The sequence below is a fragment of the Microchirus variegatus genome, assembly GCF_963457635.1.
Source record: "Microchirus variegatus genome assembly, chromosome: 3".
In the NCBI taxonomy this organism is placed as follows: domain Eukaryota; kingdom Metazoa; phylum Chordata; class Actinopteri; order Pleuronectiformes; family Soleidae; genus Microchirus; species Microchirus variegatus.
Window position 1 is genome coordinate 16785098 of NC_139804.1, and position 23954 is coordinate 16809051.

The 23954-nt window shown below is 38.0% G+C and overlaps 1 protein-coding gene across 1 annotated transcript in view; it reads right to left on the reverse strand.

The window, feature by feature from the left end:
- LOC310925319 (chloride channel protein 2-like) overlaps positions 1–23954 on the reverse strand; it is a gene marked incomplete at both ends in the record, with an annotated part of 151023 nt that overhangs the window by 86546 nt on the left and 40523 nt on the right. The window contains 2 exons of the mRNA XM_083887242.1: positions 5075–5125; positions 18437–18587. Of these exons, the coding sequence (XP_083743368.1) occupies positions 5075–5125; positions 18437–18587 (202 nt within the window). The remainder of the gene's footprint in view (positions 1–5074; positions 5126–18436; positions 18588–23954) is intronic.

Sequence of the window (23954 nt, forward strand, 5' to 3'; positions counted from 1 at the left end):
TGCAGAAAGGTGCTTGTTCTGGGGCTCGAAGTTGTTCCAACCGAGGTTTGAACCCAGGAACTCGGGTCTCATTGCTGCAAAGGCGAGAGTGCTAACCACTACACCAACCGTGGGCCCGTTACATGTTACAATAAGATAAGTTGTGCTTGTCACCCCACCTTAGCTAAAGGTTGATTTATACTCCACCGTGCAACACTTTTAAATCTATAGAGTGGCAGAAATAGGCAGGAGAAAAAGTGTTGTTTCGGGCTGCACAATTAATCATACAACATAATCAGAACAAGTGCAATATCAATTTTGAGACATTGCAATTATTTGATTGGGAGAAAAATGTGTGACAAAAAATGATGTTTTTTTTATGAATCATATTGCATTTGTAATATCATCACATAATCTCAAAATTATGTTTTAAAAATAATTTTTTTGAGTACTTACTTGATGTGGCCCAGCCTCATCCAGACTCTAACATGCGGCCCCCAGGCAAATTGAGTTTGAGACCCCTGATCTATAGGATTTTTAGAATTTGTCTCGCAGTGTAATAGGTAATCTCCTTCTCCATGGAGACTTTTTATCTTCAACTGTTTATAAACTGATTAAAACATATTCTCACTTTTGCACTTCTTATTTGTTTTCCCTGATGTGCTAATCCCCTCCATTATTTCACTCCTACTGTCCTCTACGTAAAATCCCCTTCTAAATTATGTCAACATATTCATTTAATCCATATAAAATAAAGAAAAGGTAACAGATATGGTTACAGCTGCAGCATGACTTGTCATGCAACGGTTATCAGAAGAGCAAAGCAATAGGGTTTAATATCAGACGTAACTCTCCTTTGTCTTCCAACTCTCCAACAATCATCCAACGTGCTGATGTTTTTCATATGCTAATGAGATGTAACACGAGGTGCTAGTTATGTAAATGTACTGTTGCGTAGAGTCCTGGGCAAGCGGGCGAATTACCTTGTCTCGCTTTCAAACACTCTGTTCACTCGTTGCTCGGTTACAGCTATGATACCCCTCATGTGGCTACAGCACAATGTCTCCTTAATGAGGTGTAATAACGTCTCGGCCCACACAAACACACCAGCACAGTCACTAAAGCAATTATGCAAAGAAAAAAAGAACCTCAATTTTTAATCACCTCCACAGAATATGTGATGTATGTTTTAAGCTTTCTTTTAAAGCAGTAACATTAAAACCCACACTCAAGAAACATTGTTTTTTTTCCTCGTATCTAAAAGTCATCACATGTAAAAGTAATAATGTCCGTTTTGTGCTTTATAAGCTTCCAACACAACAAGGGGACTTGCTATGCGCACTAAATCTTTTATAAAGACATAATTAGTATCTGGTGATTTGCAATAGGAATATCATGATCATAATTATAATTATAAATATATTAATAACAGCTGTAACGATAATACACAAATATTGTTTGAGCGTGATCCTCTTATGTGCCTAGGAGTCGCTTAATCACAGCAATAACAAAATATCTAGTTTGGTGATGTCATGAAGCTGCATGGAATCATGAGAATTGTTGCATCTTTCGAGTTAAGGCAGAGGAACACTTTTGGGTGTTATTCTTGTATTTTAATACTTTTTTCCCCTCTCCCTCTCTGTCTTAGTGTTTATGTGCTTCTACTACTGATCTGATGTGGTATTTGATTCATTGAACGTACAGTACGTTGTCTGTGATTGGATTGCAATCACAGACAACTTGTGAGTACCAGAAGACGGTTTGTAATCCAATCTGCCAAACCACTCCAGGAGGTGGTCAGATAGACTGACTAAAATGTAAATATAACAATGACCGTGATCAAATAGCAGTCAGATCTTGATGTGGACACTAGAAACACACATTAATACCAGGTTTAAATGGGTGATTGTGATCTGATTACAGAATATACATTCTAACACCAGGTGTAATGGGAGCCTTCATCAACATCCCAAATCGACCTCGTCTCTCTTTTGAGCCACATCTTATAATGTATTGTCATTCAAAAGCCACTCATTATTAAATACAATGCCACTTGCGTGACATTTCTGTAGATTTACGTCCTTTCAGAGCTTGCAAATTTCACTGTCTAGTAAATATAATATGCACTATGTGTATCATGTGACACAGTTTGGCGTCTTATATCCGATATATTTGATGTTGGATTGGGTCATCCCTAATTAAAGGTATTTCTAATTTCAAAACAAGTTTCCAGTAATTTCATAAGAGTGATAATCACGGTATTTAAAAAGGATTCCAGAAAACACGGGATTGTTTGAAGAAAAATCTAAATGAAATAGTTGTAATCCGTCATAATCTGTCAAACCACTTCAGGAGGTGGTCGGAGACACATTGAACAGATGCCTGAATGCAATGAGCCTCCAACGCATCTCCAGCAACTCTGCTCCACCCACAACAACTACATGAGCAGAAATACTATGCTCGAAAACACAGCTAATGTAAAAGCAGCAACAAAACTGCACAGTGTCTTCTGAAATCAACTTCTTCCCCTGCTTCAAAAAGCAAAGAGGAGTACACATATTAGTGGAAGTTCACATGTGGATCATGGCTCTTGTTGTTATGGCGACACGCAGGATGTGATGCTGTAGTCTGCTGCTAGATGTCAGTGATGGAAGTGGGGATGAGTGTGATCGGATACCAATAGGATCTTGTCGAGGACACCGGAGACACATGTTAATACCACATGTAAATGCATGTGGTGAAGTGCTACCTGATCACAGAAAAGCATTCTAATGCCAGGTGTAAACACAATTTGTCTCGAGGTCTTTATAGTCTGTACAAGTGACATATATGTAAATATATATGTAAATATACCAGATTTTTCAGATGTTTTGGCTGATTAGAGCTTAAATCAACGGTCACTCTTTGAGGGCCAGGAGGATCTGTGATTCAGGACTTTGAACTGTAGAGGGCAGGAGTCATCTCTTCCCTTGGCTGTGCACTTCACAGGATCCAGACCCTAAAGCTAGCAGCCTGGGGCAATTGCATCATCTTTGACAGTCCAACTTAACGCTCACTAACTGATTTTGACACTAAATAAATGCCAGATAATTACACTTTTAAAAAGTACTCCTCTAGAATTATGCTATGTGATCATCTCTGTGCCAGTTTTCCCTTGGATGCTTCAGCCACGTGTCACAAGACTGTTTTGATGTCATCCCTGGCACGTGCACCCTTGTTTTTGCTCAGGTGTGTGTTTGGATGTGCTCTAAATGGATTGGGGAAAACTTTCTGTGTGTGTGTGTTTGTGTCCTTTAGTAAGTCGTTTCATTTCCTGGATGAAAGCCTGGTGAAACAAAATCCTGGAGACCTGCTGCTAACTCTTTCTATTTCTCTCATCCCTTCTCCCATTCATCCATCCATTCCCCAGACAATTGCCACTACCTTCATCTCTCTTTTATTTCCCCTCCCTTCTCTCTCTCTCCTTTTCTTTATTTTTGCTACAGCTCCTTCTGCCCCCTACTATTTTTTTTCCACCTCCTCCATCTCATCCATTTCCACTCTGCAGCCGTTTATTCCTCTTACACACTGTTTGCCCGCCCGCAACTCCCCACCTCGTCCCAATCACCAATCTCTGCTGTTGCCAAGTCAGCACTTTCGTTCTGCAGTCCTCTGCAGACACCAGAGCGTGCTGATTTACACTTTTATGCCCTGGCAGACCCATTTTCAGAGCATTTCCATTACACATACCTTTGCAATTATTTAAAATGACAGCAACACACACAGTGTGGTATATACGCATATATACCAAACCCATAAGGTTACTAAAAGTGTAGTATAGTATGTACTGTATATGCATTTATACATAGGAAGGCGGAGAAATGAGGCGCACATGCCATCAATCTTGGGAGAAACAGACAGTATTAAAAGTTGCAAGTGAATGCACAACGCAAACACGTACACAGAGCAATGTGTGTGTGAGTCTGTGTGTGTGTATGTGTGGGTGGGTGGCCAATGCAAAGCAAATTGCAGCAGTAAGAAGGTAGACACTGATCATCATGTTTGTCTGCGGCTTGTGCTGCCTAATCAGACCCATTCATCCACATCTCTCTTTCTCACATACACACACGCGCACAAACACACACCCACACAGCTAAACTACAAAGTTCAGAGCTCTTTATTACTTTCCATTAGGACCAGAGGCTTGCTGTAATAAGGCCAGACTGTGGGAGTTAGTCTTCTTTGGCACAGAAACACAAATGGGAATTGCAATGTGCACATTGATATATTTTTTGTTCACGTTGGCTGCTGGTTGGTTAATATAAAGCCATGTACTGTATGTGGGTGTGTGCATATGTGTGGGTGACTGTGTTTGCAGGAAATATACTTTGCCTGCATGTTTTGTATTTTACAATGTTAAAGTAACAAACGGAATCAATTTTACATCACTTCTGACCAAATACACTCTAGTATAATTTTATCTGACTCTTGTTATCGTTATTATTTTAACATAAAAAGTTTAAAACATTCTGGAATAATGTTAAAGTTAATACCAAATGATTTTAATGTAACACTATTCCAGACGGAATCTGATGATAACCAGAATTGGTATTTAATGTAATTTATGAGTGATATTTTAAAAGAGTAAAATACACTCTGGGATAGCATTAAATTTAACGATCTAGTGATTAAGACTAAAAACATTAAACTTCCTGAAATAGTATATTTGATCCTATCAGAATTGGTAGAAAATATACATTTTTAGGGCTATCTCAACAAAAAAGATAAAATATGGGTTGTATTTGGTACAGATCTGTGTTAAATTGACACTTAACCCACACACACACACACACACACTCACAGACAAAGCATGTGATTCTTTTTTTTTTATTATTATTAATAGCAGTATTAACACACTGAAAAGTGAGGTGGGGGCGGAACTTTCTCTCAAGGGTTGATAAAGTGGGAGTAACACTTAATGTCCACTTATTCAGGATTAATGATGGTGTAAGTAATGCACGTGTATTAGCTAGCGCAGCATGATGGAAGGACTGAGCGGCTGGTAGTTGTAAGGGCTGATGGGGATAATACACATGTTTATTTGTTTTACGTTTACCAGAGAAAAAGTCCTGGGCTGGTGGTTGGAGAACATATGGATACCCTGACCCTGGAGGACAAATAGATCACATAACACAGTTAAACACAAGCAGTGTATGTCTGTGCGGGTGTGCATTCATTTTATGAACATGTCCTTCTTTCATCTGCACAATCCATCTTTCATTTTTAAAACACATTTATTTTCCCTTCCTTGCAAAACAAGAAAAGTAAAATTGCTCTTTTTTTGTGATCAATGTTGTTCTTGCAGTTCGTGCAAAACTCAGCAATGTGACACATGGACGAGCAGTGGAATGGGGGGGCGGGGTTTAGGAGGGAGAGTTGGTGAAGCAATGACAAGCGAAAGAAGAGAAGGAGATAGTGAAGGAGAAAAATAATAGAGAATACAGAAAGGAAATAGGAATCCAGTCATTTTATTTAGAATAGGTGTAACACTGAAAATCACAGTGGGGAGAAAACACAGCACTTACGTAGGATTGGATAAATGTTGCTGAATATTAACTTGCTGCATAACACCCAATGATAATGATTGTTCTGTCATGGATTAGCAAGCATGACGTGGTTCAAAAGAGTGTAAGCATATTACTGTGGCCATACTGGATGCACGAGGAGCACATTTGTCTTATGAAATGCTTTTGCTTTTCATTTAAATTAAATAATAATTACAAACTGTTGTTCTTGAGAATGGAACTCCTACCTATTTCCTGGACCACTTGCAAGAAAACAGACTGATAGGGACTCAGATCATGAGATTCTATCAGTCTGTTTTACTTTTATTGTGAAATATTTACAGGGACCTGTATTTATCCTGACATTTATTACATAGGTATAATCAAAACCTAATTTTATTTATAATATTTCATTATTATAATGTAGTTTTGTTTTTTATTATTACTACTGTTATTATTAGCAGGACACATATGCACATTATTATATTTAATGGAGAATCACTGATGATACTATGCCATTTATATGTCATTTCTATTTAGGGCTGCAACAAATAATCACTACGACACTGATCAGCAACCATTTTGATAATCGTTTTTTAAGTGTTTTCTTTAATAATTTAAACAATCTCTCCAATTTTTCAGCTTCATCAATATGAATATTTTCTGGTTTCTTAGCTACATTGAACCAAGAAATTATAAAAAATTGAGATTTGTGGACAAAACAAGACATTTCACAAGTTTTCAGGGACACCTCATCAAGAAAATAATTGATGGATTGCAGCCCTATTTTTATTAGACAATTATAAATTACTAGACAATTATAAATGATTATACAATTGACAAATATTCAACACAGTGCATGTGCACGATGCCGTATCACATCTGATGCAGCCATTGTGTAATTGCAACATGGAGCCACAACTGACGTCAACTAAAGCATCTGCTTTGCTCTCATAAAAATCAACATTTTATTTTAGGTGTGTGCCTCCTGTTTCATGATTTTTATTGCAGGTAACAGCATGTTCTCCTAAATATATAACAGCAGAGTTTGTTGTAAACTATACTAAACTAATGTTTATGCCAACAAATTGGTGACATGCACTGGATTCTACTGTATGTGAGCTAACTGTACATGAGCTAACTATTGTGTATGTGGTCAAACCTTTAATTTCCAAAAAAAAAAAAAAAATTGAATAGCCTGCATGTGAACTATTGATGTCATATCATCCGACAGTATCACCACAAGTCCAACTGGATGGTATTCAACTATTAAACGATTAGTCATATCAGGATAAAGTGTGTGAACAAAAGTAAATAAGTAATCAAATTACAGTATGGAATGTACGGTTTATATATAAACAGGCTTTTTTATATTCTGATTAAAAGTCGCATCCACAATTCCGCAAGAAGTATGGAAGAAAAAACAAAATGGATTGGCTCATGGCTGATGATTAGAGAGGAATAATTCAATACATGGGACACACACACCGCCCCCCCCCCCCCCACACACACACACACACACACACACACACACTTGTAAGATTGTACCCAGGAGAAAAGAGCAGATGGTGGAGGAGGTGATGGATTGCAAACAGAGAGGGAAGTGAGGAAAAACCTAATGGTTAAAAAAGGATTGAAAGAGGAAAAGAGAGGATGGAGGAGGAAGGAGAGAGGGAGAACAGGAGAAGATTGGGCAGAGCCATAGCGCAAAATGGAAAAGGATATGAGGAACCGGGGGGAGGAAAGAGGAAGGTGGATTGTAAAATGGAACCACAGAGAATTTAGGGGGAAGAAAAGTAAATGATGGACAGAGGAGAGGAGAGGAGGAAATACAAGTTTACAAGAATAATTTGACACAAGGGAGTAAAAGTATCAATTAAGATTAAAATAGAAACATAAAAACTTAAAAAAGTGGGATACAACTTTTAGACTTTAATAACCATCAATTTGAGAGTGAGACGAGCCGACTATAAAAACACACAGAAAGAACAATCCAGACACATAAAAACTAATGACAGCATGACTAAGACTCTGACCTGTGCAGTTATAGCAGCAGTAAAAACACACAATAACACATACAGTTTATCGATTCATTGACCTCCACTTGGAAATATTGTAACTCACACCTTGCAACACAGGCAATCCTGAAATGAATCACCTTTTATATGTGGGTATAATACAGGAGGATGCCTAGACAAAGGCCTGTTCTATTCTAACTCACTATAAAAGCAATCTGTTTATGTTGTTTTCAATGTTTTATCATATTATTTAAAGACTAGAAGTACAGGAAATGAGGAGTTTTACTACTGTGTTTTCATTTCAGTCATCTTTGCTTGCCAGCTTTTTATAGCACAGAGGTAAATAAATAACACCATCTCCTCATCCTCTTATAAGGAATTGGTTTGGGTTTTCTGAAAAGTGGTTGTATACTATTACATAGTCACTGAAGTCCACCAAAGTCTATGGAGAAAATCAGCATTTTTACACCACAGAGCACATGGGGATTTTTTGAAATCCTTTGTTCAGATTTACTAATGAAGACAAATTTACAAAGGCGGCAGTAGAGGGCAGGGGCTCCTGTGTCCCCTTGTGCTAAAAAATGTTTTGATTTTCTCAATGGACTTTGGTGGGAAAGAGAATTCACACAATGTAAATCCAGTCCGAAAAGTGTTTGATAAGGAGATATTGTGTTGGCATGACCAACCTGGGAAGGTCTGTCGAGTTGTGCCGGTGCACAGACCCCCTTCATAATGCCACCACAGACAACCCGCAGTAAAACACCTCACTCTGTTGTAAAAAACCAGGGATTACATTAAGTAAGCCATCATTATTCACTGTTTTACCAGAACATCCATTAGTAAATGGCGAAAAGGGCACATACACTGGGTTCTAAATTGTCTCTTAAGATGCAATGTTATCCATAACATTGCAAATTTCCATTACTTCATGTGGCTTACACCATAAGTGACATAAACAGACTTGACAGCAGTGAAACTTATTTGATAGACAGCTAATTGCAGGATGATTATTTCTGATGGATTCATTGGTGGGTGAGACATTCATTTATTTACTTAATTAAACTGCAATTAAAGCAGGTTTGCAGGGGTGAAATTGCACATTTTAATGTTTTTCACCAAGCACCCATTAAAGTAAGATGGAACCTACAGCTATAGTATCTGCTGATGAGTGCAAGGTTTTCTGGAGCTCTGGAATCCAGAAATAAAAGAGTAACGTTGATTAATACCATTTCAGGCTTGCTGCCATTCCACTTTAAAGTATCACCCACAACACAAAAAAATGGTCAAAATCTTAATCTAAAAAAAAAAACATTCACTGTAAATATAAATGTTTCTCTTGTATATAGATAACTTCCGATTAGGGATGTACTTTACGATATTGGTCTTTTTGTCGATATACACTACTGTTCAAAAGTTTGGGGTCACTTAGAAATGTCCTTATTTTTTAAAAGAAAAGCACTTTAAAAAAAAAAAATGAATTAAAAATACACTCTAAAGATTGTTAATGTGGTAAATGACTATTCTAGCTGCAAATTGCAAACTGCAATTTTTTTTTTTTTTTTTTAATGGAATATGTACGTGTATAGAGGCCCATTTCCAGCAACCATCTCTCCAGTGTTCTAATGGTACATTGTGTTTGCTAATCACGCTAGAAGTCTATTGAATGATTAGAAAACCCTTGAAAACCCTTGTGCAATGATGTTAGCACAGCTGAAAACAGTTATGCTGGTTCTTTGACGAAATCAAAGTTTGAAGGGCAAAATTATTAATTTGAATAAAAATTATTATTTCTAATCTTGTCAATGTTTTGACTATATTTTCTATTCATTTTGCAGCTCTTTTATGAATAAAAGTGTGATTTTTAATGGAAACGACCTTCAAATTGTATAGATGACCCCAAACTTTTGAACGGTAGTGTGTATCAGGAGTGTTTGGGCTGATAACCGATACCAATACAATACTAATATACATACATTTATCCCTGTGTGCAACTGCAGATGTCATGTAGTTTATTCAGTATAGTGAATGAACATAATCGTTTTCATACTCAAAGATACATAAAGTAACATGGTCATATTGGGCGATATTGGTGTATTAACCGTTATCCAATAATACATTTTAAACTACTTTCAATCGCCACAAGCTAAAATGTAAGCCCAATTGGACCATTCAAGTTTGAACATCTCACTTGCTGTGACAGGAAAATATAATTGTACATCTATTTATGCAATTGTAGTAACATTTTGTGTTACATCATCTTGCTATTAAATTGTCCCCAAAGAAATGTAATGGCCCTTGAGACTATACAGCCTAGAGTCAGGAGTGATCCTTCCCAATAACCCCAATTTCTGACAGCCCCAGGTATACTCTAACAAAGGGGTGGACCTGGTTCCCAGCCTATTAAATAGAAATACAAAACACTTAAAAACAAGATATGTATAGACTTAAATGATAAAAATCAATGTGAGCAAACACTGTGGCTATTGACCATTCTGTCAAGTACAAGTATATACATGCACACACACACACACACAGATCGAGTGACAATGAATCAAATATTGATCAGTGGCCTGAGTCTCCTTGGTACTTGATATACTATTAAAATGAAAGTTCTCTCTCACACACACACCCACATTCTGGTATAGCATTCTTAATGAGAACACTCATTGGCATAACACATTCCCTAGCCCAGGGGTCTGCAACCTTTAGGATGAAAAGAGCCATTTTTGTCATCTCTCCACCCAAAAATTCATTTGGAGCCGCAAAAAAACCCACAAGATGAAGATAATAACACAAATAAAGGTTTTTATACAGACAAACTATATACAATAGTAATAGTCTCTTTCATTTACGACATTTAAGAACTACAACATGTTCAGTTTATACCCAACCTTTATACCCCGTAGACCTGGTTCTTCCATTGTTTCATTGTTTGTGGCAAATTAAAGAAATTCAAATGAACCCACTTGGAAATAAATGAAGCAAATATTTGGATTGTATGTCGTTTGTGCTCAAGAAAAACGGTATGTGGATCCAAAGATGGACAGGACACATCCAAACATTTACTGAATATTGCATTTTACGTCGACATTGGATGTTGCACAAGATATTAAAACACTTTTATTTGTCGCCTTGATCTCTAAAGCTACAAGGAGCCACTGCAGATTGGCTGAAGAGCCACATGTGGCTCTAGAGCCGCAGGTTGCAGAACCCTGCCCTAGCCCCTTATCCTAACTATAACCATCATAACTAAAGGCCCAATCCTAATCTAAACCCAATTCTACCTCAATCCAAAAACAAGCCTTAACCCTATAAAAACAGTGTTGATTTGCCGTTGAAATTGAGGACACAAGTCTCAGGTTCTACAAAAAAGGTTGCAAAACCTGCAGATTCACCTGTTAGCGCCACTCAGGTTAGTCAACGGAGGCGGCAACAGAGCGAGAACTCGACCTCATTCATGTTCAACGTAGCTAAGAATTTAACAGTGAGACTAATAAGAAATAATGTTGTCATGTTGGCGCATTAAATGTCCAAATATTTGTTCAAAATTGACTTTCGGAAAGTGAAAGTGACAGCCCTAACACACATAGCATGTATATTCAGCAAATGCACCCCCAGTAACAGACTTTTTCAATATATACATGAACAATATGAGGCTCCTGTGTGAGTGTGGCTCAACCACTGTGTTAAAACTATAATCCATGTTCCAGGTTAATGTCACTGCACAACCTGCTGATTTGGTAAACACAGTCCATACACAAGAGAACTGTGTTACACCATCATCCAATCAACCAGTCTGCACTAAGACTTGACCTTTTTTAAAGTGTGTTGTTCAGCAGCTCCAGGTTTACAGCATGAAAGAAGTGTGAACTCTAAGTTGAGATAGAAAAATACAATGTAGTGCCAGTAGAAATATAGGCAAACTTTGTGTGTATTTATCTGAATAGGTTAGGTTGATGGGGACATTGTGTAGCTGTTCTGATGATGACGTAAAAGTGTCACCATTTAGTTGATTTCAGGTGAATACAATAAACAATCCATCAAAGTGACAATCTAGTTTACCTACATTTACATGAAGGCACAAAGGAGTTGATGAGCTACTGTTGCCTCCATGAGTAAGATAAAATATGTTATGTTTGGATATCTGCGTTTAAACTGCTTTCTTTCGGATTTACCTAATCAACACAAACTCAGCAAACAAAGCAGCAGTAGAGCAGAAACTCCTGAGTGAGCCATTCACAAACTTCTGTTTCCAGTCAACAATGTCATAAAGATACCATGTTGCGAAGTACATGGCTCATTAAGTGAGCCTATTAAAAAAGATATAAATCTGTTTTTACGTGTATCCCACTGGTAGTGTTCACACTTTCACCGAGAGGGAGCCTATAAATTATTCCAAATATTATTTTTTTTTTTCAGTATTCCAAACCAATAATTTTAAATGTAAATTCACTTTTCTAATCCTCCACAAACTGCTGTGCCAACACATCAGGGGGATTAGCAGGTCAGGAATGCAGAGCCACACCAACTTCTTTTTATATCTGAGTGAGGACACATCATCAACATAATGCATTCCCTAGTCCCTTACCCTAACCTTCACAACTAAGTGCCTAGAGCCCTAAACCCTAAAAACATGTCTTAAGCCTGAAAAAGCCCTATAAAGTTGTGGAGCCTAGACAAAATGTCTGCTTCACAAGGTCAAAATGTCCTCACAAAGATGTACATACACACCTACAGGGAAACACAAACACAGAGGTGAAGACAAGATTAAACGATTACATGTGTCCTGTGACAAACATGTCCTTCACCTTTCTCCAGTCTGTCACCAGTCTGTCAAGCTAATTCTTTTCTCTGCCATTTCACTCTTGCTTGTACATTTACCAATGAGAGAGAGAGAGATGAAGGAGGAGAAGAAGAAGGAGATGAGAGTGGAAGTAACGATAGGAAACAAGGAGACCAGAAGATGGCCAGGAAAGCATAGAAGACAAAGAAGACGACAGCATGTGAGCAACTGTTGGTCGCTAGGCGAATTGTGATCACCATGGCAACATGTGGCGCCATGCTGAGCTCCTGCTGACATCACACCTGTTGAAGCAAAGTGTGTGTGTGTGTGTGTGTGTGTGTGTGTGTGTGTGTGTGTGTGTTCTTGTACTTGCAACATACTGAGGACCAGTGAGGGTTTTTAACCAACTAAGTGAGGTAATTTTTACGAGGTGAGGACATTTTGGCCAGTCCTCACTTTGTTTTCATTGAAATCACTTTCTTAGGTTGCTATGACATGCTACACTCAAATTTTGGGTAAAACATTTTTTTTCAAATTTTGGACGACATAGTATAGTATGATGTTTTTGTCAAATTTTGGACCAAAAATTTGGGGTCACATTTTTTTTTTCTAATTTTGAACGACATACTATAGTATGATGGTTTTGTCAAATTTTGGACAAAACATTTTTGGTCAAATTTTTTTTTTAAACTTTGGTCAACATAGTATAGTATGATGTTTTTGTCAAATTTTGGACCAAAAAATTTGGGGTCAAATTTTTTTTTTCAAATTTTGAATGACATACTATGGTATGATGGTTTTGTCAAATTTTGGACCAAACATTTTTGGTCAAATTTTAAAAAAAAAATTTGGTCGACATAGTTTAGTATGATGTTTTTGTCAAATTTTGGACCAAAAAAAAAAAATGTAAACATTTTTTCCAGCCCTTTCTGCTCTGGGGCTCCACCTGCAGACATTTTATGGTACTGCAACCAGTAGTTCTTTGTAGATGTCATTCATGAAGTAGACATTTGTAATTGTGTTGATTTATAAAGTGGAAATGCTGGTCCTCAGTATGCAGCAAGTACAAGAATGTGTGTGTGTGTGTGTGTTAGAACCAATTAAATTACATCCTGGTGCAGGTGGACACAGGGATTGAAAGAGAGAAAGAGAGGGAGAAGGAGAAAATAAAAAGACAGCTGTGTAGATTTCTTCTCTCTGTGGACACAGCTTTTTACGTTGGCGGTGTGTGTGTGTGTGTGTGTGTGTGTGCGTGTGTGTCCATCCAGTGCGGGAGGCAGTGACATCGCCAGTGAGGTTGAATGACAGCAGCCTCGAGCAAGACTACTTGACAAGATGCACGCACACACACACACACATACATAATGCATTTGTTTTCTCTTTAAACAACGATATGTTTCTGTGATAATCAATATATTGCAAGTCAATCATATAGCGATTTATCACAATAGCTGTCCAACTGAAGAAAACAAAATGCCAGTGAAAAGTGTAGGATTTGGAACAAAGTGCATAAAGTCTATGTATTGGACATAAATGGAGCATCTCTTAACGTATCTTTCTCCACCGTTATCCCGCGTATATATATATGCTCCATCTATGTGTGTGTGTACACACACATAGATGGAGCATATATATATACACACACACACATATATATTATATACACACACATATATACACTACTCAAAAAAAGTTAGTGTTTGTAAGAGAGTAGGAGTATGATAGTGTTTGTGAGAGAGTGTGATAGTGTTTGTGAGAAAGTATGATAGAGTTTGTAAGAGAGTATGAGTATGATAGTGTTTGAAAGAGTATGATAGTGTTTGTAAGAGAGTCTGAGTATGATAGTGTTTGAAAGAGTATGATAGTGTTTGTGAGAGAGTATGATAGTGTTTGTGAGAGAGTATGAGTATGATAGTTTTTGTAAGAGAGTACGAGTATGATAGTGTTTGTGAGAGAGTATGATAGAGTTTGTAAGAGAGTATGATAGTGTTTGTGAGAGAGTATGAGTATGATAGTTTTTGTAAGAGAGTACGAGTATGATAGTGTTTGTGAGAGAGTATGATAGTGTTTGTGAGAGAGTATGATAGTGTTTGTGAGAGAGTATGATGTGACATGTGAGCGCAAGACTGAATTATTTCTCAAACGGCCTCTCATATACATACACACACACATAAAACCACAAATTAGGTAGTCAGTGGGAAAGCAAGATTTTATTTTTCAATGCGATCATTTTTCAGCAATAGACAGTACCCATCATTTCTGCCTTTGTTATTTGGCCTTCCTTATTATATATTTTGGCACTACCTTGAACCTCTGAAATATGATTTCAATGAGGAGAAGGTTTTGTGGTATAATAATCCCTACCCTACCACAAACACATTAACTTACAAAGCTAGAGGTTACACAACTCCCCCTCCATCTCCCCACCCACCTGCACGCCGGTCACTGACAGACAGTGTAGTGTAATATGAACAGATAAACGATGTTTCATAATCCTGACATTTCTTTATTTCAGGAACTGGCACAAGAAAATGAAAACGAGCCAAAGAGGTTGATTTGCTTTGGTAAGAGCCATTATAAGCCGTAATCCCTCGTCTGCTGAAAGTTTATGTCCATTTATGTCCTCATGGGTGAGCTTTGGTAAAAAAAATAATATGATACACCACAGTCTTACAATGACAATCATTTCCTTGAGAGACTTACTTTAACCTTAACCATGACCATAAACCTAACCAAATTAATGTCTTAAAATTAAATGTAATCATTTACATTATGGGGACTTGCTTTTTGTCCCCATAAGGAAAACAAGTACCTATAAGGTGACTGTGTAAACAGATTTAGTTCCCCACAACATGAGAATACCTGGAACACACACACACACACAGTAATGTAATCATACTGGTTGTGTAATCCTTTTACCTTTTAACCCTGTTTGGTGCAGGGATTCAATTTAAAATGGTCACTCTAAATGAGACTTGGAATGTTTATGCAATTGACCTTTAAAGTACAATAACATGGATCGGAAATTTAGTTTTCAGTTTTTAGTTTTCATGACAATAAAATAGAATAAGAATAGATCAATAATATTTAAAGTGAATAACATATGTGATTAATGTGTCCTGACTACTTATTCTGGATATTTTTACCATTTACACGTTTGTAAAAAAGATTGTTTTGTGTGTGTAAAAAAATAACAGTTAAGATTCCAAAGTGAAGATTTCTACCATATGTGAATAATCACCATTGCAAGATTAGTCAAAAAATAATCACCCTATAATTTCCATTGACCATATGACCAATTCATGCAGCATTAACGCATCAGCGATGCTGAGAGAGATGCACTTTTACAACCAGACACCACACACACACACACACAGACATAGACACAAAGACACTCACACACAGCCACAGCCAGGGGAGTGTGTTCTGTTTCCCCCAGTGTTTGAGTGCTCTTGTATCTGAGCATCTGTGCTGCAGTGAAGCTCAATGCTGCACCCTGCTGGCTGACACAGACGCACAGTAACAGATTTTCCCGAAGGAATGCACTGGATGGTTGAAGAGTATGGAGAATCATCTCAGTTTAAATGGTACTGTTGCCGTCAACCTTAAGAAGCAGCTAGCTAGCGATTGCGATCAACAGGTTCAGGTGCTTCTTATCGACATAGACGATGAAATTTGTTTCAAAGTTGTTTGAGACCATTGAGCACCGCACTGCGTTGAAGAAGAGGACAATGAGCTTGTTTCCATTGTTATAAAAACAAATTCAGAGCTTACCATGCACAGCACATTTACTAATTCACTTTTTTAAAAATGTCATCTCTTCCCTGCACATGAAATGACAATAAATTGTCCCATAACAGAATAATTCATGAACTGATTTGGATTACAAAATGAATGCTCATTTATTATTAATTGCACAAAGCTGTGTATTTATTTATTTTAAAGAAGGCCTGTGTCACAATAACTCTAACAAGCTATTAGTCGAGAATTTTTTATGTTGATTTGTATACAGACAGTGCGCTTTATGTACAGTATGTGTACGTGCAAGAGTGAGTGTACCACCCCATTTCCCACTGCAGCTTCTGTAATAATGAATGTGTGTGTGTGTGTGTGTGTGTGTGTATCTACATACAATTTCAGCAAGTCGCTTCATGTTACACGCCTTTACCTCCCTGTGTGTGTGTAATCCAGACCACATCTCCTCCCTCCAGAGAGACAAATCAATTCCATTCATCACTGGCATTTTGGTGTCCAAATCCTCACAGAGAAGCTGAGAAGGTTTTGTTTGTTTTTGGGGGGGGGGGTGCAGACTAGCTCAGTCAACAGCCAGTGCAACCCTCATCACACACACCGCAACATGCTGAGATCTGCAGCATTTAGCCCAAGTGCCTAAAATGGGATTAGTTGTGGCTGCACCGGTTACTTGTCAACAGCAGAGGGCACTCTGTCTACACAGGACTGGCAGCATTTGATAAGAGAGTCCTTAATTCTCTTAACAGCACTTCAGCAGTGACTCACTGGCTAAACATACAGGAATAAAAGCTCAAGCTGAAATGGTTTGAATAATTAGGCTACAGACGAGGTGAAGAGGATGACACTTGAATTTGAGATGTTTGTACTATTGCAGAGTTTTCATCCAAATAACTCCTACTGTATGTGCTGTAGACTGCTGTATTGCATTTACCCTCGCCTGTCACATGGATTTAAATCATATTCCCACTTGTGTTTACAGTCTGTTTTATCCTGTTATGTATCCCAGATACAAGTATCTTATCGTTACTATCACTACCAACAGTGCAAAGACCACCAGTGTGTTTGAACACAAATATAAAAAGTTGTTTTTTTTGCAACAGTGGGTCAGTACTGTTCCTCAGCTTTTCTTTCTGGCCTGAATGATCACTGTTCTCAAAGCAGTGAGTCACTGAGTCTCTTCCAGACCACTAAAGTGAAAATAAAATGTTTCTATTACCTTTAAAATAATGTACAAATGAAGTGATGCTGAAGGTGATTCAAGCTGCTTTATGGAGCATAGACTTTTACTTTTTCCTTCTAATGTGGCAGAAGTGATGTGCACACTTGGCCACAGTTATAACTGCAGCTGTGACTTTAACTCTATTAAACTCAGTCATCACCGAAATCCAGTCAAAGTCTTTTGGTTTTTTTTCTAACTTTTAAAAAACAATTGGATTTTCTTCTTCAGAAATATTTTATATATTATATTTATGTCTTTCTCCCCAAGTCCATGGCATACTTATTAATAGTTTTTGAAGTGTGGTCTTGCTGAGGTATCGACACACATCTAATAAAATCTATGCATAATTAACTTGACTATATTATTAGTAACAAAATATTTGGGAACCAGAAATGTTGTGTCATTTTGTTTACTGTCCCACACCAGAATCCTGAGAAAAGATCATCAGTTTTACATCATGGTAGAAAGAAGTTGTTAATCCACTGCTGCCTCCATTGGTAAATTTAAATATGTTATTTTGTGACATCTGTTTTTAAAATACTTTATTTAAATGACGTGAAGTGACAAAACACTTACCAAACAATGAGGAAGTAGACCAACAAATCCTGAATCACTGCATGCTAAAAACAGTAATTTCCACAGGCATCACAAAAGAAAATGTACTTTCTTAATGAAACTTAGAGGATTAAACGCTCCAGTGTGGGACTTGCAAAAACACTGTTGCTACTCACCCTACTTTCTGAATGGACAACCATTTTCCAACTGTTCTCTTCCAACAATTATTTCAGTATCTCACTAGTCACTCATGTTTTAGATAACAGGGCATATTTCCTTATCCTTAACTTAAAGTTCAATGCTGAGTCACTTTACGAGCATAGCTGTTTTCTTCCATCCATCAATCATGATGTAAAACAAGAACTACTCATCTTAAATTGGAGTTATCAAGGGTTTCTTTGTTAGTTTCAGTCTGACGCAATCGTCATTTTCACATCCTGGTCTCTTGTGCCCATCTGAGCATCAATAGACATGTTAGTCTTATAGTGAGGTGTGGTCAGGAGGAGAACACTCTGGCTTATTGCATGTCACACACAGATTGCACTCATCAAAAACCCTTTCCATGGATCTCTGAGATAAAACTTACTGCGACACTTGGCACAGCGTCCCTTGTCGTACTCCAGCAGATCGAGGTTCCGACTTCGTTCGCTGACCGACCTCCTCTGACCGCTCTCCCTCAGCCGAGCAGCCTCCTCTTTGGCGTACACCCCAAGCTCCTGAGTGTAGCGCCCATACATCTGTAAACAAGACACGATAAGAGCATTGGATTATGGATGCAAGGGTAGGGAAAGTGCTAGGACAGAAGATGCTCTTGGAAGAGCTGGGTCTTCAAGAGCTTTTTGAAGATAGACAGGGACTCTCCTGTTCCGGGAGTGCTCGGTAGGTCATTCCACCAGCATGGAATGACACATGAAAAGAGTCTCGTCTTGTGTGGCACCACCACACAACAATCCTTTGATGAACGGAGTAGTCAAAGGGTAACATAAACCTTTAGGAGAGCTGATGCTAGCACTTTGTAGGCTAGCGTCAGTGATTTCATTTTGATGCAGGCAGCTAAGGGCCAGTGGAGCTCAATGGACAGAGGGGCGACATGTGCCCTTTTAGGCTGATTAAAGACCAGGCGTGCTGCCACTTTCTGGACCATCTGCAGCGGTTTCACAGCACACGTCGGGAGGCCTGTTAGCAGGGCGTTGCAGTAGTCAAGGCGGGAGATGACCAAAGCCTGTACTTGGAGCTGGGTAACCTGTTGAGACATACCCATTCAAATGCTGGCTGCAACTCTTAAGTGTTTTGTCCAGGGATGCATCAGCATGTAGATTAGTGGTAGGGGAATCAAACCCTTGTGGTTATTCCTTTCTTTTAGATCTTCCCTCTCTAGGGGTCACCACACTGGATGATCTGCATGTTGGATTTGGCAGATATTCTGACACCAGATGCCCTTCCTGACACAAACAGCCCATTTATCTGGGCTTGGGACCAGCACTCGGTTTACACAGAATGTTGCCCACCTGTGGCTTTATAGTCAAATTAACAATGAGCACTGGGTACCTTGTTCTGGAGTACCCCAGCCCTTGACCTGCCGGGGATTCAAGGCAACTCCGATAGCAAGTCCAATTCCCTTCCGCTTGTCTATGGGCTGCCTTTGCTATAAACAAACTACTATGCCAAATAAAAACATACTATGCTACCTGGATTGTAGAAACAACAAATAAAAAACAGAAAACAGGTTTTATTTTAAATACTTTTAAAGATGACACACATTAAACTCCAACTGCAAAGTATCTAGTATGACGGTGTAGCAGTATGAGAGGGATTTAAGTAAAGTGTGCCGACAACCATATAAGGACAAAATAATAACATTACAAAAAGAAAGAAAGTATGTTTTTGGTACACCCTAAGCCACACAAAATAAAATTACCACACAAAACTAAGGCTGAACAATTACTTGTCAAATTGGAGTCACAATTTGGAACAATTCAGTTAGCAAATTGCAAAGGCTGCCATTTCATTCCTCTATGTTTGATGGATCTAATTTCTATGCAAATTAACACAACTTGGAAACAGATCATTTTGTTATCCTTATTATTCCAATAGGCCAATGGTTATTAATGCTCATCATATTGAAAATCTATTTCATGATAATAACTGAACTGATCCGTTGCATAAACAATCTACACTTAAATCAAATCCCAATATCACTTTCACCAAAACACAATAAGATCTTACACATCCTTGAGCTGTACAAAGAACAATCTATGTATTTTGAAGTTCAAGCAGTCCTTGAGATATGTACACTGTTGCACATCATGATATTGCAGGGATGATGTTTTATATAATGTGAAGTCCTGAATGTCAAAATCTCCAGAGACTGCTGGAACAACATAATCAAGTGTTGCTGACATACAATATTTACTCCTGGTCAAACTGACAATAACCTGACAAAGTATTTTTGGGGACGACATCTGTTGTTCATTCTCTACAATTTATTTGGGCAATATTGCACCATGTTCACCAGTGTGAGACAAATATCTTTTAAAAATATTATTAACAGCCAGCAAGAAAGCAGTAACCCGAAAATGGCTGCAGACCACACCTCCAACAGAGACTGATTGGTTTGAGATTGTGTCTGATTTACAAAACATGGAGAGGAAGACCTTCTCGCTGAATCTGCGAATGGATAAGTACTTGCAATATTGGGGAAAATGGATTGTGTTTTTTACTGTATAGTGTCTATGAATGTGTAGGTGGCCAACTATTTATTTTATTTAGCTTTTTTTTTTGTCTGATTGTTTTTTCTATATACATATATATATATATCTTATATTCTGTATGTTGTTAATGCTTTTGCTATAAAAATAAAGTATTAAAAAAAAAAAACAATAACAATAACCTGGATGACTTCTGTATCATCACAGCAGCCTTGCCCTGACTTCGTGTCATCGGTCAGCTTACAGACCAATACCTTCATAACCTTTCACCTTTATAAACACATGACCACCTGCAAAAAAAAGGTTTCATGGAAGGAAACAGACACAGCCTCAGCTAAGAAGTGAAAGACTTGCCAAATTGTACAAAACCCACATTCACTCCCTCCAAAACTACACAACACACATAAAAGATGTCAAGTCAGCAGTTCAAGAAGCAGGAAGTACCAAGTATTGTAACACAGCCCAGAAACCAGCTCCCGCTCCCATGATGCTTCAGGGTGGTGGACAGGAATGACTTCCTGTTGTCCACTCATCTTTACACAGCTAGGTCAATCAAGGTCATCGAGTGTAATTTCAGCAGCAGAAAAGTTGCTGATGGTTAAAAAATGTTGGATAATAAGGAGAACAATAATCAAAGATCAGCATTATCATGGGCACATGCAGTCAAAATTCTGATTATATTACATTTAACCTGCCAAGAGAAAGTCGAGAATAAACTGGGCCAAAATAGCTGTTAAAAAAAATTGTAAATGCCAAATCACACTTGAGATAAGGGGTGGGAATCACAGGGCACCTCATGATATGATAGGGTACGATACGTTACGATACGATGCAATGGTGATAATCAATATATTGCAAGACAATCTTATAGAGATACATCACAATATCTGTCTAACTGAAGAAAACAAAAGATCCATGAAAAGTTAAAAGTGCAAGATTTCTCTATTTATTCACAACATAGAAAAAAAAGTTTATGTATTGAACGGGGATGGAGCTTCTCTTCATAGCTTGCTCCACCATTATCCCGCTGTAAACTCCCTCTTCTTTGGCCAGGTCATTTCTGCCCAAGCTTCCCTATTTCATTTGATCAGCTAGTGAAACTGGCAGGGACAATTTATTTTAGAGTGCCTTAAATTACTAATTATAATATCGACATTTGCCCTGGTGTATCAACATTTGTTTCATTTCAAATCCATTGTAGTGGTGTATGGAGCCAAAAACTAGAGAATTATCTTGTGAAACACCTCCACAACGGACGTTCTTCTTCTGCTGTTCAATGTACACAACCGGATGTGCCCGGAGCAGGAGGATCTGCTGTTGAGGAGAAATGCTGTTTACGTAACCAGATCGGGTTTTTTTCAGAGATCTCGCTGAGCCTGTTGATTACAATACAACACAGCCTTCTCAGCAGTGGCTGAACTGTTTGTTTCGAACCTTCAGGGCTTCATAAACGAGGTAGCGGCGCAGATACACACCAAAAAAAACATTCGTTCATTGGCACTTCCGCTCTATGGGAGCTTTAAATAATTATAATTTGAGTCACCTTATCTCTCTCTCCATCTTAATCTAATGTCTCCATACCAGTGTCTGAATTATATGTGAGGAAGAGGAGGAGGATGGATGATGAGAAAGCAAATTAACTTATTGGGAATCAATCTGCCTCCTGTGAAAAGTCTCTAGCTGACTTTGCTTGACCTATGTAAACCACTGTATTTTAAGTTGGTGATAATGGTGTTACTTCAAAAGCTCAATATTTTCTCAGGTGGTACTTCGTATAAAAAGTTTGAGAGCACCACTGCTTAGATCACACACTGTAAGGTGCTTTCAGACATGCACTTAATCAAGGTAATCTTGGAAGAATGTACATATTAGAAGAAGGGACTTGGATAATCCACAGTGAGTGAATCAGGGGTTTACTGCCTCCTGCCTAAAGTCTGGCTCCACCCCTTCACCTGGAACCTGGAGATTCTATGGCTACATCCTCCACTGTGTTTGTCATATCAAGTGAAGTACAAACCCCTATGTTTGGACCCCAAATGTGTGAAAACTGTTTTTGGTGCATTTTGACAATCAGTTAAGGTTTACTGCAAAGCACTAACACAACATTTAACTAACGTTGACACATTTCTAAGCAGTGATAAAGTTCAGCACAGCAACAGAAGGTTGTTCAATGTTTCTTGATGAATCACTGATGAATCTCTCTACTCTGCGGATCTGGTTCAGATTCATTCAAGTATTTCTATAGAAATTAATGAAAACGTGGGAAAAAGAGGCAAAATCAACAAGGGAAATATTTGAAAAGCGGTTTGCGGTTTGTGACATTCAATTGAAACCACCATTTCACCCAAGATGCCTTTCTCAGTGGCATTCTCTACCCTATTCATGATTGCCAAGCCTAGGTTTTAATTAAGTAAGTAGAGTTCAAAGACAATGGAAAGTCAAAAAAACCCAAAACAAGTGGGTAGACATAGACCTTCTCAGACGCACCCCGTTAAAACTTGCATCTGACCAGAGGAAGTAAACAAACAGACTCATGTAGAACAAAGACATTAGCGGTTGAAAGCCTATCATTATGCTCAGCATAGTCAGACTGAGCATTGGTTAATTGATCCCAGATGAATGGGTTGTCCAGGACTCTGGGGCAAATTAGATGGTCCGGGTCACAAAGGATTACTGCATTGATACCAAGAATATTAGCCACTGGAAAGAATGAGGAGACACCAAGTCACAAGATGCTAACAAAACTATCGTCTTATTTTTTTTCCTACCGAGAATATTTAACATGGATGGAAGAACACAGTTCAAAGACTAACTGATAATAAATCTGCACCAGTAAACAAGTGATGCTTTTGCTCAGACAAAAACCCATATGCCTCAAAGGTCAGGTGACCTTGTTTAATGACACTCAAAACAGGTAAGATAACGAGTAGAATAGAGATAAAAGATAAGTTCAACCTCTGTCCTTGAGCTTGAGTGTTTTTCGATAAAACAGAGCTTTCCAGGAATTCCACACGAGTTTGGGTAAAGGTTGAGCTGGTAGAACACTCAGTGCATGTACATCAAATAAGTATACATTACAATGTATATGTTCACAGAAATGACTAAGGAAAGGAAATAAGTGTTACCATGAAACAAACACACAAAACAATCTCCAAACACAAGAGGAAGACGACAAAGATGAGTGACAGTGAATGCAAGGGCAAAAGAGAGGTAGGATTACAACATAATCTTTTTCCAAAGTAGGGTATTACAAGTCCAAGTCAATTCTCTGTTTGAAATAATCAATGAATTCAAAGTATGTACTGTAGTTCTATCAACCATACAGTACAGGATTAAAATGGATCATTTGTAGGTTTACTTTAAAAGGTCTACAGCAGTGTACTGTGAAGAATAAAA